The sequence below is a fragment of the Bombus vancouverensis genome, chromosome 14 (assembly GCF_051014615.1).
Source record: "Bombus vancouverensis nearcticus chromosome 14, iyBomVanc1_principal, whole genome shotgun sequence".
Taxonomy (NCBI): Eukaryota; Metazoa; Arthropoda; class Insecta; order Hymenoptera; family Apidae; genus Bombus; species Bombus vancouverensis.
The window spans coordinates 8,396,605-8,411,590 of NC_134924.1; the positions used below are offsets into that span (position 1 = coordinate 8,396,605).

The 14,986-nt window shown below is 42.4% G+C and overlaps 1 protein-coding gene across 1 annotated transcript; it reads right to left on the bottom strand.

Moving 5' to 3' along the window:
* Positions 1–672: 672 nt before the first annotated feature.
* LOC117155333 (uncharacterized) lies at positions 673–3,813 on the bottom strand. Its single transcript, XM_076624471.1, has 4 exons — positions 3,731–3,813; positions 1,646–1,769; positions 1,365–1,470; positions 673–1,202 (listed from the first exon to the last, which is right to left on the bottom strand). Exons 1-4 carry the CDS (start codon positions 3,811–3,813, stop codon positions 673–675), a joined length of 843 nt encoding a protein of 280 aa, XP_076480586.1.
* Positions 3,814–14,986: the final 11,173 nt, after the last annotated feature.

Genomic DNA, 14,986 nt, shown 5'->3' on the forward strand with positions numbered 1-14,986 from the left:
TAACATTTGCGCCAGTCATTTCGACTCCACGCTTCAGACACCACGAGAGACCGTTTCAAACGGTGCAACATAAATTTCTCTGACACGCTGCTTACAAACTTGGTCAACCAATGTCTCCTACCGACCGTATCTACTCTAATATTATCCGAGCACTAAATATCACGAGCTTGGAACAGAGGAGGACTGCCACTAATTTCATTTACTTCCATAAAATACTTAATGGTATTGTGTGTTTACTGCCCTCCAACGATTCTTGTTGATACTAACGTCCATACAACTAAGACGATCGTCAGACATCCCCCTACGTTTTCACCTCGATCTTATTCCTCGAGGTTTGAGTACACCGATCTCGTCACCAGATTATCCAACCTAGCGATCAGGTTCATGGACACCTTAAATTTCTTAAGCAATCCAGTGTTTGAATTTTGAATAATCATTTTTCCTATTTCTGCGCCCTTTGCATTAACATTTTATACGCATCGTCCGTGTATCGGTATCGTAGCACTGAAAGATATTAGTTTGCGGAAATGTTTCGTGCAGTTCACGGCTGAAAGGCTTTATAATCGTCTATTAAGCCTAATCTGTAAATTTCTTTCAATTTGTTGCTATCCAAAAAATAGTATTCCACCTGTAGGTATAAAAGATATTTTTTTTTTGCAGATCGATCGTAATTTACAATTCATTTACGTATTGCCAGGAAATTTCTGTATTATCATCGACCTTGTACTTCTTTATTACGTCACAATGAAATTTTCCATCCTCCTCATCGTCGACGATGATTCTCGTGCAATTGGAACGAAGTCCCGTTAATAGCAGTATGAAATATGAAATCCATCGAACGGAGGATGTGCACATGGCAATTCGATTTAACGATGTAGTAGTGTAGGCTGGATGTAGCAACATTCTCGACGACAAATGAGACAATTCTGCCACTCTTGGCAAACAGGTTGATCCTGATGTACCGATTAATAGAGCTACTTCTTTTGGATTTTCGATATTATTGCAACGGAACTCTTTGATCTCGGACGCCATTTGCGCCGACTGAATTTCATTAAGAGACATTTCAGTGGGAATTCTATCTTCAAAAACGACTCCTTGTATATCCATGTTCAATTCATTTCGACTACTATTAAAATTCTGCATGTCATAGGCGTCCAAAGGTACCTTTGGCGTTACCATTGATAGAAAATTATTGAAAACACCTGCAAAATATTGGATTTTGATTACGCGTTTTTTTAAAAGAATCTCTACATCGTTTTCCTGCGGTTGCTTCTATCTGAAATATCAATTGGTAGATGACATTTGTTAGATGATCTACGAAAGGCATGAAAAGCATTATACTTGTCCAACGAAGTCCTGTTTACTCTTGAATATTTCAAGAATTATTTCTCCCGCATTTACACAGCTTTCAGGGGACACTATTTCTTTGCCAATAAGTATGTTATCCTTAATCTCGATTTGTGCTTTCTTCTGCACAACGGACGAAATAAGATGAGAAATTTTGGACCTTTGATTTTTTTTTGACATTTCTCATACCTGCTGGTCGTCATCGATTCTCATTGCCTTTGTATCAATCATTTCAAGCTATTTCTTCCTACGTATCGATGTCTTAGAAATTTGGATCAGTCGCGCGTTATTTACTTACCAGCCACACTGTCCTCGACATTAATCGCTCAAAAACGAGACTGATCACAGCAATATATGGCCCTTCTAAAGCTGTAAGATAACATCTACTTTTAACCAAATGTAATAAATGTTTGTATCGTAATCTAAAACAGTGATGAACATGATGAATTTCTTCGGTACACCAAGAAAGATATTTCTACATGTACATATAAATATCGTTGTATGTACAATTTGGTGCAAGTATTGTAAGTAAATACGTGTATGATGGATCGGCAACGATTAGAGGGACGCGTAATACGAAAGAGCGGGATAAGCGAAAAGTGGAAGTGGCGAGTAAGATTGCGGGATAATAATGGCGTAGATAAATATTGATCGGAAGTAACGGGCAGTTGTGAAACTCGTTCGTCTGATTGCTCGGTTTTAACCGGAGCAAACGTGTAAATCTGATGCGAAATCCATTTTTCCAGATTGATGCAATGCAAATCTACGGAAAGACAGAGGACCACTCGCAGCCGTTACACGAAAAAAGCTCGATCGCGTAACGCTCGTACCGTAATATTTTTTCCTACGCTCGTAAAATATCACTGCCACGGTATCTTTTATCTCGAAGGGATGGCATCGTTTGAATCTGGCTCTCCGGATTTAACGATTATTTCCTTCTCGGCGATTTTCTGCCAAAGGATACGCACGAGAAATGTAAAACGTAACGAAATTGACCGTAAATCTTTCGAGTTTCATATTCCGCAGATTGAGGAAGAAACGATCTCTTCGGGCGATTAAAACGTTTTCAAGTACCTACGGAAGTACGTAAGATTTAATATAATGCGCGTTATCTTCGATTTTTGTTATTGGAGAAACATCGTTACGCGATATATAGCGCCTTTATCAGTGATCTCTCGACGTCGACTCATTTGCCGCTTGACGACTTTTTATCAAGACTCTCAATCAAATTTAAAATTCGTCGCTAAGACGCTTAGCTGGCTGTGTCATGAATTTCCAACACGGTCGTAAAGAACAAGTTTCAGGAGGAAAGCTTCTAGCAAGTTAGACGTGACTCTTGTTGGCAGCGACATTGTGAGATTTCATATTTCTCACACTCGCGAGTGCACACTCGTTTCTTGGATCTCTTATCTTCTCCAGATTCTTATCCTTTTGCCGTACTTGTCACGTTTCGTTTTCCTCTCACTTTTTGTAGTTTCACGTCGTTTGACAATCGTTCTTAGTAATTTTGCCAAGCGTATGATTTAAGCGCAAAAGCGTTATATTTGTAAATATATAAAGGTACGCGATAACATCAATTATTTCGAGCTTGCACCGAATATTAAAAGCTTCATTAGGAGAAAATTTCCGCGTATCTGCTCTCGTTATTGATTCATATTCCAGGTATGATGGAAGTCCATTAGAGGATTCGGAAAATTCCATGTAATATATTCCCTCCGGGCGATTTGAGTTTGCTCGTGCGTGGCATAGATGAGATTGCGATTTATGTATTCCTGATCGTAAAAATGTAGCTGTCGTCGTATATGTGATGCATATATGTACGTATACTTGCGTCTGTCACCGCGGTCTCGGAGAAACTCGTAAATCGATCAGCAAAAAAATTCATTAAAAGCGATTCGAACTCGATCGAACCCACGTTCGCCTGTAGCTACGACTTTTTCTCCCCTCCTAAAACCTATATAAAATTGGAAACTTTATTAACAATCGTTGATTTTAATAGTCGATTCGTCGCAACTTCCTACGCTTATACTCTGGCCTCAAACCGCGAACAAGTTATCGATGGTTTTGACAGCATTATGTGAAACGTCCAACACTACCATTCAAACGGTTCAACTTGCGAACTTTATGTCCGAGAAAGTTAGCCAACCGTAAAATATAGGTAATAGTTTATTGTTATTAAACGTTGTCGATGCTTTTGTCAGTTTGCGGATGGGTTTCGTCCAAATAGATAGTTGCCGATAGTTTGCGATTCCCATAAGTACGGTAAACTGCATGGTATACATAAATTAATATAGCGATTAGTCGTGCTAGTATATTTAGGTTGAGAAGATAATATCGCAGAAACGACATACACGCTAATAGACTATCGATCTTCATAACTTACCGATGAATATCGAGAATATCAGAGTTGTCGTTAAATCTCTGGGTCACAGGCATTTCAAACGCGAACCTGGCTAATCGAATCATGTTGGACGACTCCTCTGAGCTCTAACTAATTTATGAATGCGGTAACCTAACACAAGATCGCACTATGTGCCAGAAGGTTTCCACTGTTCCAGCTTTTCCTAAGTCTCTCCAACTTTCTCTTGACATCGACATCCATGCTGTTTGTCGTCTTTTTACCTTTTCACCTTTCCGTTTCTCGTATTTTTCCGCGAATCTCTAAACACGCATTTCCTTATTTCTCACCCAATATACTTAGCGTTACTCGTACTACTTTAATACCTGGTACGATACGATGGTAAATGTTGATAATTCGAATGCACAGCTGCAAGGAATAACAGGATACGAGGTAATCAGGATAATATCGAGCATGGTACTCGAAGATTTAGAGCGGGCGAGCTCGAGCCAAGTTAGTATGCCGAAACGCGGCATTCAACGACTCAAAATAGTCTCCATCTGTGTAATCCTGCTTCGCAGAGCAAAGCTTTCGATATTAAATTAGCAAGCGTAGGAAATACATTCAGCTGGAAGTACGATCGATCGATAGCTCGACAATGATTTCATTTCCGCAATTAAACGTTCGATGCGTTACGTGCGAGTTAATGGATCAACAAGATTTGTCGTTTCGATTTTTATTCACGGCACGTCCTCATCGCGAACGAAACTCGAAGAAGACACGCAGACCGAAAATAAGATAAGCTTCTTAAAGGCTTTCCACGGTCGTCAAATAATAAAATTCCTCCTCTAAAGTTTGGAAATTTTTGGAGGCTTCGACGATTGGTCGGCAATTCGTAGAGAAATTGGCTTCTGCTATAGATCGAAGCTCAAATTGAATTCGGGTATTCAAGCGAAAAGTATTCGCGTTATGAAAATAAGGAAAGCTCGTAAGGATGACACCGGTTTCCTCTCGACTGCAAATCCTTCGGGAAATCTAGGATTTCTCCAACACACAGCTGTGCCCTCCGTGATCGTTGCCCTGCACCAAGTATCAAGGACAGCTCGTTGACCGTGGAATTGCTTGCCTGCGTGCCCGATGCGCTTACGTGCCTCCTAATTACTTGCCCTCTATAGCCTTCGGCTATTCTCCCGCCCTGCCAACCTATTCCTCTTTATCGTTCAACGGAGAAACCCTCTAATTGAATTTGCCTCTCACCATAGAAAATTACTGCTTATCCCTCCTTATGCGTACAACAATATTATATTCGAATTTGTAAAGCTGAAAATTCGGAAAATCGGATGTTAGGAATATTAGAATTTAAAAATTTGGAAGCGAACCCGAAAATTTGCATATTCAAATGTTTTCGATCGAAAATCCGTATCGAAGTCTTCGTTAGCGTTAAATATTTCGTGACAATCATGCTGTTACCTACCTTAGAAGGCACGAAAGGTACGATATCGAAAATTAGACGTTCTATCGGTAACCAATAAAGAAGAGACAAATATTTGGACGAGTGTTATACACAAAACATTGGAAAGTGGTCGAGGATCACGTTTGTATGATCAAGTAATTTCGCGTTTGTCGGCAAGTGGTTTCCGAAATGAGCGAAAACGCGTAGCCGAGGTCATTTGGCTAGCTCAATTTCGCTAAGTAAAAGGATCTAGCGAGAACGAGTAACAACGTTCGCCTCTGACCCCGAATCTTCTCGTTTTCTTCTACTTCGCCTCGGAGATAGTCGAGAGGTCGAATATACGAGCATTCGAGCGAGAGTCTAGACGCTAGACCGTTGCCTTCATCACCCTCTGTTTCATCTTCCGACCGGATGGCTTGGTCCGCCATTAATTTTCGTAAACCCAGCATCCCGTGACTGCAATAAAGTGCAAATTTCTCGATTCGCGATGAATCGCCGTTAACGTAAATTAGAAATAGTACGAATACGACGATATCTTATCTTTAATTTTCTCCTCCTTTCTATAACGAATCGAGGACTGACGATAAAAAGTAGACGTTTGATTGGAAACTAAATGTGTTATTTTCGAATTATCTACGCTTAGAAGATGAAACGGTAGCTTCGCGTTGTTCTTGTAATTGTAATTGCCCGAATATCGAGAGAAGCTTAAGAGAGCGTGTTGAGAGGACGAGGAAAGGAAAGAACGCCGGAAACAGCGCTGTACGTAGAACAATTTGACCTAAGAGCTTTCAAATTGAAGTTAGGATCTGGCACGCGTGTTTCACTATTTTCCCCTCGGTACTCGGATTCCATTTGTCCGTATAGCTGTGGAACTATCATTCCGCCCGGCGAATTCATCGGTTTGCGAAAGGAACTGTTTAATTGCTAGCAGCAATTAGAGGTTCATGCTAGCCTATCGAAGAGTCGTACGTCGTTGAGATAATTTCTCTGTGGGCGAGCAATCAGCTTTACGCAAGCAACTATAATTCGATCGTTTCCCTGATTACACAGTCGAGTCGCGCAGTTCTCGTTGCGACCTCTTACTTCGCCCTTTGAACTCGCTTAATCGGGTGCTTGAAAGCAACGAGTAGAAAAAATTCGCAAAAATTTACAAAATTAAAGACACAGAGAAAAAGACGTAAGAAACACCAAAATTGCAATTTTATCGTCGCTTATACCTCTACTTGACTAAGCTGTTCCTAAAATTCGGCCATATTCCGCAGAGCGTGAGTAGGTGTAAGACGAGAAGATTAGTTTGCAAAGAGAAGGGTTGATACGACCAATAAAGCAACGAAGAATTCTGTACATAGGAAAAAACCAGCAAATTTTGCACCAAGCTCGTTAAACGTTGTCGTAGAATGACATAATGTACGGAAATCTCAATCTGGATCAAGGAGCGTATAAAAAATATATGTACATCAATGAGAAGAAAAGAAAGAAGAGTACGATAAGGGATAAAGATAGGAAGCGGAGACGAGTCGACAGAGACCATAAAGCAGACTACGCTGCTGACTTTACGGATTCGATTATTCGCACCTACTGCCTGAGCAGCAGTTCTCTTGACCCAGCATAGACGATCACCGTGAGCAAAGCGGCAAACGAGAGACAAAGGAGTTTCGTGCTACCAGGCATAATTTAAATTTATAGTAGATGGATGGGACAATCCAGCGAGTAGAGTTCGGCCCATAGGTACCTTAAACACGAATGCGTAGAAATTTTGCTCTTTGGTCTTCGCTTACTCTCGAATTTTCGCTCGAATTTTCGGTTATGGATAAGCCTTTGTTTACGCGGACCAACCTAGACGACTATAGCGCGTAAACTATATCGATCGACGCGGCCTATGCCGATCGTCCACAATTTACGGTCTACGGTCTACGGTCTATGGTCTACGGTAGCCTACAGAAACGAGCACGATGAGAAGAGATTTTTCTTAGCGTGGAACGCTTCATCTTCATAGTTTTGTTTCCTTTCTCCGTTTCTTCTTCCTCTTCTTCTTCGTTTTCCTTTTCTCACAGAGGTGGGAAGAACGTCTGGAACGGAAGTTGAAACGGCTGCACGGAAAAATGGCGCCTTGCGACGGAAATTGGTACTTGCACCCTTTAATTTTAAGCTGATCGAAGAGATCGAGTCGCTCAACTATAAGGACCCGTTCGACTTGCAATCGTAACAACGTCTGCGAAAGGCGACGCTACATCGTTGGTTCCAAGGAAACGAAGAAAATAAGAGGTCCGAAGTCGTCGGGGAAAGTAACTTTCTAAAGTTTATATATCGATTTCTCAGTCGTAAAACGTAGAGAAGAAAAAATGACGAGAGATTGGCCAATCATGGAGACGAGATAGCAGAGGAACGAAACAAGAGCGTTTTGCGTGACCTAGCGTAGAGCAGCGAGTTTTCAAGAGAGCTGTCTTCCAGACAGCCATGGTCCATTCATGGACACAGACGGATTAGCATAGGAATTACCCCGCTCGGGCGATAGGTAAAGCCCAAGCAAAACCTTCAAAGCCAAGACGAAGGTTGTTCGACGCCCGAGGAGAGCAAATGTATTTCTAGAGAGAGGAAATTGGCACACGGTGGCCAACTATCGTGAGCTACGGATCAGCTCCATATTATTCCAATTGTAAGAGTCGATCTCTCGCCTTTGACATACCGAGAGATCGGGCAAGCTTGATAGGCGAGTCAAGCCTTGCCGAACGTACTTTCGTTGGCAAGCTTCGAAATTTTTCGCTGAGGAATTGTTCGAAGAAACGGTCGGGCAGAAATCAAAGTTCGCCTTTACGTATCGCTTGGCCGACCATCGACGGAATGAAAGGAAACTCAGTTGCTGCGTTCGTTCGAAGCGAAAAGTAACTCGACTCCCTCTTCACGACGCATCGATTCGACGTTAATATCGAGTGTGCCTCTATCGCCGAACACGGAAAATTCACAGGTATAAAAAGAGGAGAGGTCTGTGAAAATGGACGCAACGAGAATGGAATACGTAGCCGGAGCATCTGTCTTCAACAAAGATAATATCACGCGAAACCACGTCTCGAAGAACGCATAAACGTTAAGTCAAGTCGCAAGGATAAATTTTATTAGATCGAGCGATCGATCGTCGTTTCACGATCGAGGAAATCCAGCAGAGGAGATCCGCTGCGAGATTTGAAATGACAGCGGTAGAAAGAACGTGCATTTAACCGAGGCGAGAACAACGAAAAAGAGCGAGATGGAAAGAAATCACGGAAGAAGCGAGTGAAGAAGAAACGCCGAGGAATATTAACGTCGAAGTAGCGGCACGTTAATATTCCTGCCTTATATCGAATCCAGTAAGATAAAGTAAAAAAGTTTTATCCGAGGGAATGCAAGTGACGCTGTTTCCGCTTCTCCGGCTCGCTTTGCTTTATTGGGGATCCTTCCAACGACCAGGGAATTGAATTAACTGCATCTCCGCGGTAATACGTTAATTAACATCGCCGTGAGAAACGCGGAACGTCTGAGTTTCAACGAGAGAATTCGACTACTTTACCGCTCGGTCCGGTTGACGCGTTTTTAAGGTTGGTAGTTTTAAAAATTTCATTTCGTTCCATCGATAGTTCCTGCTACTTCCAGAGCCGTTCCAATGTACTTACTTCTGCCACAATAAAAAAGAAGTTTCACTCTTGGCGGCACGCGATCGAAATCGAAATTCGCCTTCGGCTCGAGTTAGGTACATACATAGCTCGCGTTGGACACAAATGCGATTTCCGTTTGATACTTTCTCGAATCAGTTGGCTCTCGAGACCAATAATAAACGTTATTAACGGATGGGTTTCCTCTTTACAATATAGTAAAATAATACAAGCACAACAGGATGGATAGTCAGAGTCCCATGCATACTGTATAAAGTTTCACAAAATTTTACGCAAACAGGATTATACGGCATCACGATCATATCAGTTTCGCACAGAAGGCAATTTTACGTTGGTTCACGAATACAATCTTCTTATAATTCGACGCAAATTTTGTTGATGATATTATTATTACCGAATCTCGATTTACGAATGGGTAGGTAGGATAAGCCGATGAGCAAACATCAGACTTGAAGGTTGTATATTGTCAGATCATCCGCACAGGGTAAAAAGCTACTATTCGTAATAGCATTACTTATGTTATTAACGAACACCATGAGAGGTAATGGTACCAGATGAGAACCCTAACCAGAACCTAACCCAGGTACTCCAGACCCGACACAAACGCCGGGGGCCAAGTAACCGTGCACCTTTACAGATTGAATACACCCGTATATAACTTTCAATAAATTTAAGTAGGATTCCCGAGAAGCCCATCGTTGCAAGCTTCTTTACCAGTAGCTAACGAACGACGAGTGAACTTCACCAAATTTCTTCGTGAAGTCGATATAGACAACATCGATCTCCTTATTTCTATCAAGTATGGCTGCTATGAAATTAGAAAATGCCACAAAGTTCGTAGAACAGTAAAACGCTCAGATATAAACCCGCGTTGCTCTATAGCTATATATCGAGAGGCGTGTCGAGCTAATTTCCTAGTGATGATCGACTGAAAGATCTTAGCCATTGCGTTAATAAGCGAGACCAGTCTACAATTTGTAATGTCCAATTTCCTGACTGCTTTTAAATAAGCTTGTGATCAAGCTTGATTTCCAACTAGTGCGGTAGACTAACTGACTTATCAAAGATAATCCGAAGTGGTCTGGAAAAGATGATGCGAGGTGATCTCGAAAAGAAGATCCAAGATGATCTCGGAAAGACAAGTGGTCGGAATTCGAAGTTTCCAGGCACGAGTAGAATTGTCTGTTGTTTTAGAAAATAGATGTTCTCGCAATTAAAGCAACTTGGCGTTTTGTAAGCTACGATAGGAAGACAGAGCCGGGAATGTATATGAATACAGAGAAGAACATTCGAAACGAATCTTTCGTGTTTCGCGTATTTCAACGAGCCGTTTATTTGCATATACAACGAACGTGCTCGAGGTAAACTTGGTTTTAACATACTAGTACTCTGCTCTCTGTATACACGAGTGTGTAGGTACATATAGGTATGTATAGGTCGTATATAACCGTATCTTCGTTACCTACTCTTTTATATGCGAAGAATCTAGTCTCGATAAGTTTTGATCTTGAACATTTTACGTCCGTTTCCCGCCGCTCGTCCTTGTCGTATATTCAAATTTAAAGCGTTTCGCGTTTGATTTTAGCGTTGCCTCGGTTCTTGTATATCGAGTTCGTCGTCCGTATTAAGATGCAGCGTATTTATGAAAGATTCGAGCAACGCTCGAAGTACATATTTCGTCCAATACGACAGAGCAGAGAAAGTTTTCCTTCTTTCTTTCCTTCTCTCTTCCTTTTCGCTCGTTAATCGTAGAAACGAGAAGTTCCTGTTTGTTCTAACGATTTAAATAGGGAAAACACATTGACACGAGTCACAGAGCGTGCCGGTCGCTTCTACCTCACTCGACTCGGCAATTTCGTCTCCAAATGCCTGTGAAAATGTAAAGCTAACGAAAGGAGAAAGTACCTTGTTATTCTTCGTTCTTCAGCGGCAGTGGCGCGCACCACCATTTCGCTTGGCGGCTGAGGTTTAAGCAAGAAGTGTTTTCAAAATTCACAGACCGAATAGCTGCTAAGTTCATTCTCGCTGCGCTTTCAGACTGCCTCGGCAACGTCTCTCATCAGCATCCGCCAATCCGGCATTTCCATTCCTCGCTTAAACGTGCTTTCTTTCTCCTTCCCAATGTCTTTCTTCAACCTCGCTTCCGCTTACCCAGACATTCCTAGGCGCCTTGCGATTTTCTCGGGCCCCCCGTCTCTCTCGATTCCACCCTATTCTTCTTTTTGGTATATCGCGCATTGTCGCACCATCCTCTGTCAACCCTTTCCTCCCCGCGCGCCCCACCTCCTCTTCTCCGCCGCTCCTTTCTCTCTTTTACGCCCACGATATGGCATCGCATCGTCGCCTCGTCTAGTTCGCTCGCTGGAAATTCTAGCACGCCAGGGAAACGTCTTGATATTAAAGGACCGCCATAAATTATAAGGCTTTGTGTTTGAAGCTTCTCCTTATTTACTCGTTTCGTTCGTTTACTTCGCGTTTTCATCCGTCTACCCTCGCGAATCTACCTCGACGAATCGTTACCCTTTCACGACGCTGTAGCAAGGAGTCGTCTGCGGTGTGATATTCTCGTTGAGCGAAATACCATTTACCCCTAATGCCGTTTCTCCGACCCAATGAGGTAGAGGAAGGTAGAGGCGGGGCGGTGCGGTACCGTGCGGCGTTCCATGGACAAACGTTGCGGAATGAAATTATTACAGAGGAAATTGTAATAAGTCGGAAAATTATGGAAGAAAATGTATCCGGGTGTGTATTTCCAGGCGAAATCATTCGAAACATGGTGAAACGTTGCGAAATTTGCGGGCGAGATTGCCGTTGGAGAGGACGGGAGTTTACTCCTGTTTTACGTTTTATTCGGGGAACAAAAATAGTGGAAAATCAGAGGTACGAACGCAGGAATTAGTGGGCCGTGGCTTGGATGCACGAACCTGAATTAAAGCTGACGTAATCGAGCTCGCGGCTCGGATGCGTACGAAAAAAGAGCGACAAGTTCGACGCGGATGCACGGACCGGTTCGAGTTTCAAATCCACTTTGACGAGGCAAAAGCGATTGAACTGCGACGGAATGCCGTGGTTTGATCGGGCTGTCGGATGTATACCGATCATTCCGATACATTCGATTTAGTTGGGCGTGCGAGCAGACGTTGCCCGCAGCACACTAAGCAGATAAAATAAAGGTAAATTTATTTCGCACGGCTTCTTCGTCCCGGAATTTTACGTCCGAACGCGCCCGTTCTGACGATTAATTAACGGCCGATGTATCCTGACGCGTTTTCCATTACCGAAACCGTTGTCCCAGCTTCCCGTTGTTATTCGACGACAGTTTCGAACATAACGCACGTTTCGATGCAGCTTTGACAAGCTTCGCTTTTAAGGATAATTCTCGCGACACCAGCGATCTTCCGATCAGTTGGAGAAGGACACCGATCTTTTCCCACATTTACCTACGTTTCACGTAAAATGCTGATAGATGAATCTTGTTCGATACACGCGACGAAAGCGTCGATCGGCATACATATAGCCGTATCACTGACGGAAGTAAATAGATATTGACATTACAAATGTTGGTTATTGGTCTAACAGTTAGCGGTGTTTATCGAACAAATTGTTCGTACAAAACACTTTCTCCGTTCCCTGTCATATTTTACTCGCAATGAACGTTTGTCGTCGTTTCATCGGTATCACAAACACGCGAATGGATACTTTTCTGATCGTCGATTGGCTCATTGTAGAAGTTCAGCAGCGCATTATTTTCTTGCAAATGAATCTTTTCGACCACGACAATAGCGCAATTTGTTCGTTTCTCCTTGCTCGTCGCGTTCACGACTGCAAACGACGTTACAAATAAATCGATCGCTTGATTAACGTTTCATCCACGTGACAGATATTTGATTTGAGTGAAAGGTGAAAGTAATTCCTTGATTCTCGGTCTGAGTCAACGCGAATCGCGATATTTCAACGAAAAATTTCAACGAGATAGAAACTGCCGTTTAAAAACATTTTAATGGCTGGCAGCTATTTCATCAATTGCTGCTAGTTTTGAATAGAAAAAGAAATCAAATTCATCGCGTTTCTCGTAAATTCGAACACGAAAAGAGAAGAAAAAGAGAAAAAAGAAAGGAGTACGTACCCATGAATGCCTGGAAGGACAAATTTCCAAAAAACGAATCGATGGATTCGATTTAACCCGACCAGCGAAAATCCTGTTGAAAACAGAAATATAAATATCGCTTAACGAGAAGAGCCTTAATCAAGCCGTATTAAATTTGTTTCGTTTAAAGACGATATCATTCAACGTTCTCAACAGTCAAAGCAGGTGCTTGATGTTCGAAATTCCCTTGGAACGAGTGCAATTCGTCGGACGATTCGTACAGTTTACGTTCTAAACGGAACCAAGATGTCGGTGAAGGTGGGAAACGTAATAGTTTCGACCAATTTCCAAGTAGGATGAGCTCGACTCGTACGTTTGACCGTGTTATTTAATAAATAAAGGTGAAGCAGTCGAGGAGGCTAGAATTATGGACGAAATAAAAGGGCTTTCGTCGGTCAGGGAATAAAACCGTGTGCCAGGGACGGTGTAGAAAAAACGGTAGGTTGGAAAAAAAGAGAAAACTAGCGAAGTGAACGAGCTGCCTGGAAAATATCTTGGCCACACATACTTAGGTGGTGAAGGTGGCAAGTGCGCGGCTTACCTCGCGGCATGTGGTGTACATACATACATATATGCGTGCGCGAGCAGGCCGGCGCGAAAGGGTTGCGGCAAGACCGTAAGGGGACGAATGAAAACCGAGCGAGCCGGAAGACTGCTCGTTATGGCAGCTTAAAGTGTTCGCACTCCACTCACGCGAAGCTCATTAACGATCGAAGAGAAGGAAAAGTGGAATAATTAATTTCTCTCGCTAAAAGGACGAGCGCCGACGAACATAGTTTGTCAGATATAATTCAGTTACAGTCTGCTACCGAGGAGATTCGCGCCGGGTTTCACAATCTTACGTCTTCCGCAATTTCTTCGTGTCTTTTCGAAAATTTTTAATCTCGAAGGACTGTCGAGTTAACGGGAAATTCTCGAAAATCCTGAACGTATCGCTGCCGAACTCGGAAAGGTTAATCGCTTCTTGGTACAGCCATTAACGAAGATAACGCGATAAGAATGATCACGGTATTCGCAGGCAGCTTATACAATATCGCTTGGATCTCAACGACCGTAAAACGCGGTCTAGCGTGGTAATTAATTTACCACCTTTTGAGACGGTTGGCGCGATAATCTCTGTATTATGTAAATCGAAGCAACGGTTAACAGTTTCGACTCGTAAAACATTTATACGCATACAGGATCGCAGGTAATAGCCAGACTTATCGTTTTAACGAAATCAATGTCGATATATTCGTAACTGGAATCATGGATGTGCGTTGGCAGAAACATTGAAAAAAGAAGAAGATGAAACCTTCGGAAATCGCAAGTATACACCACCGACGCAACATTATGCAGCTTCCATCTGCCTATTTAGCGATCTCTCGTTTACCTAGCGGAGGATTGAATTTCGATTGAATTTCCGCTTAATTTCGGAGCAACGAAACGTGAACAGGAATTTTGCGATTAGACGAATACGAGTCATGAAGCGGTTGATAGGCGCTGAAAACTGAAACGTGAGCCAGTATCGTACGCAAAAGACGTGTAAATCCAATGGGAGAAAAGAGCCGACGCAATGAACGGATTAGGTGTCGAAACGTAGGTTAAGATTAAGGAAACTGTTTGACAAACTCCTTAAGACCGATGAAACATGGTAACGTGGTAATTTCATTCTCTGACAATAAGTTACGATTAAACTCGTGCACGTGCAACCTTATTTCTGCGAGAATCCGAGCGAAGTTTGGTGCACTGGCGGTTGTTTAATTTAACTGAACTATACAGATAAGACTTGCCTTGAGAAGATGCCAAACAAAATTATTCTTTTAATTACGCAAAAAAACTGTTCGCAGTTTTTATCAACAGTGGAGGAGTTGGTCGAGATTTTTACCACAGAGGAGTTCGTTGGTAGCTGGCTAGACTTAACTTCTTTCCCTCGCCTTCGTCTAATCCACTTTACGTTAAGTAGAGTTTCGACGGACATCTCTCCGATTCGTTTCCTATCTCCTTCGTGTTTCAATCGGTTCAGCTCGGACTAATGGCGGTACAGCTTTGAATCAATCGTTTGATAATCACAG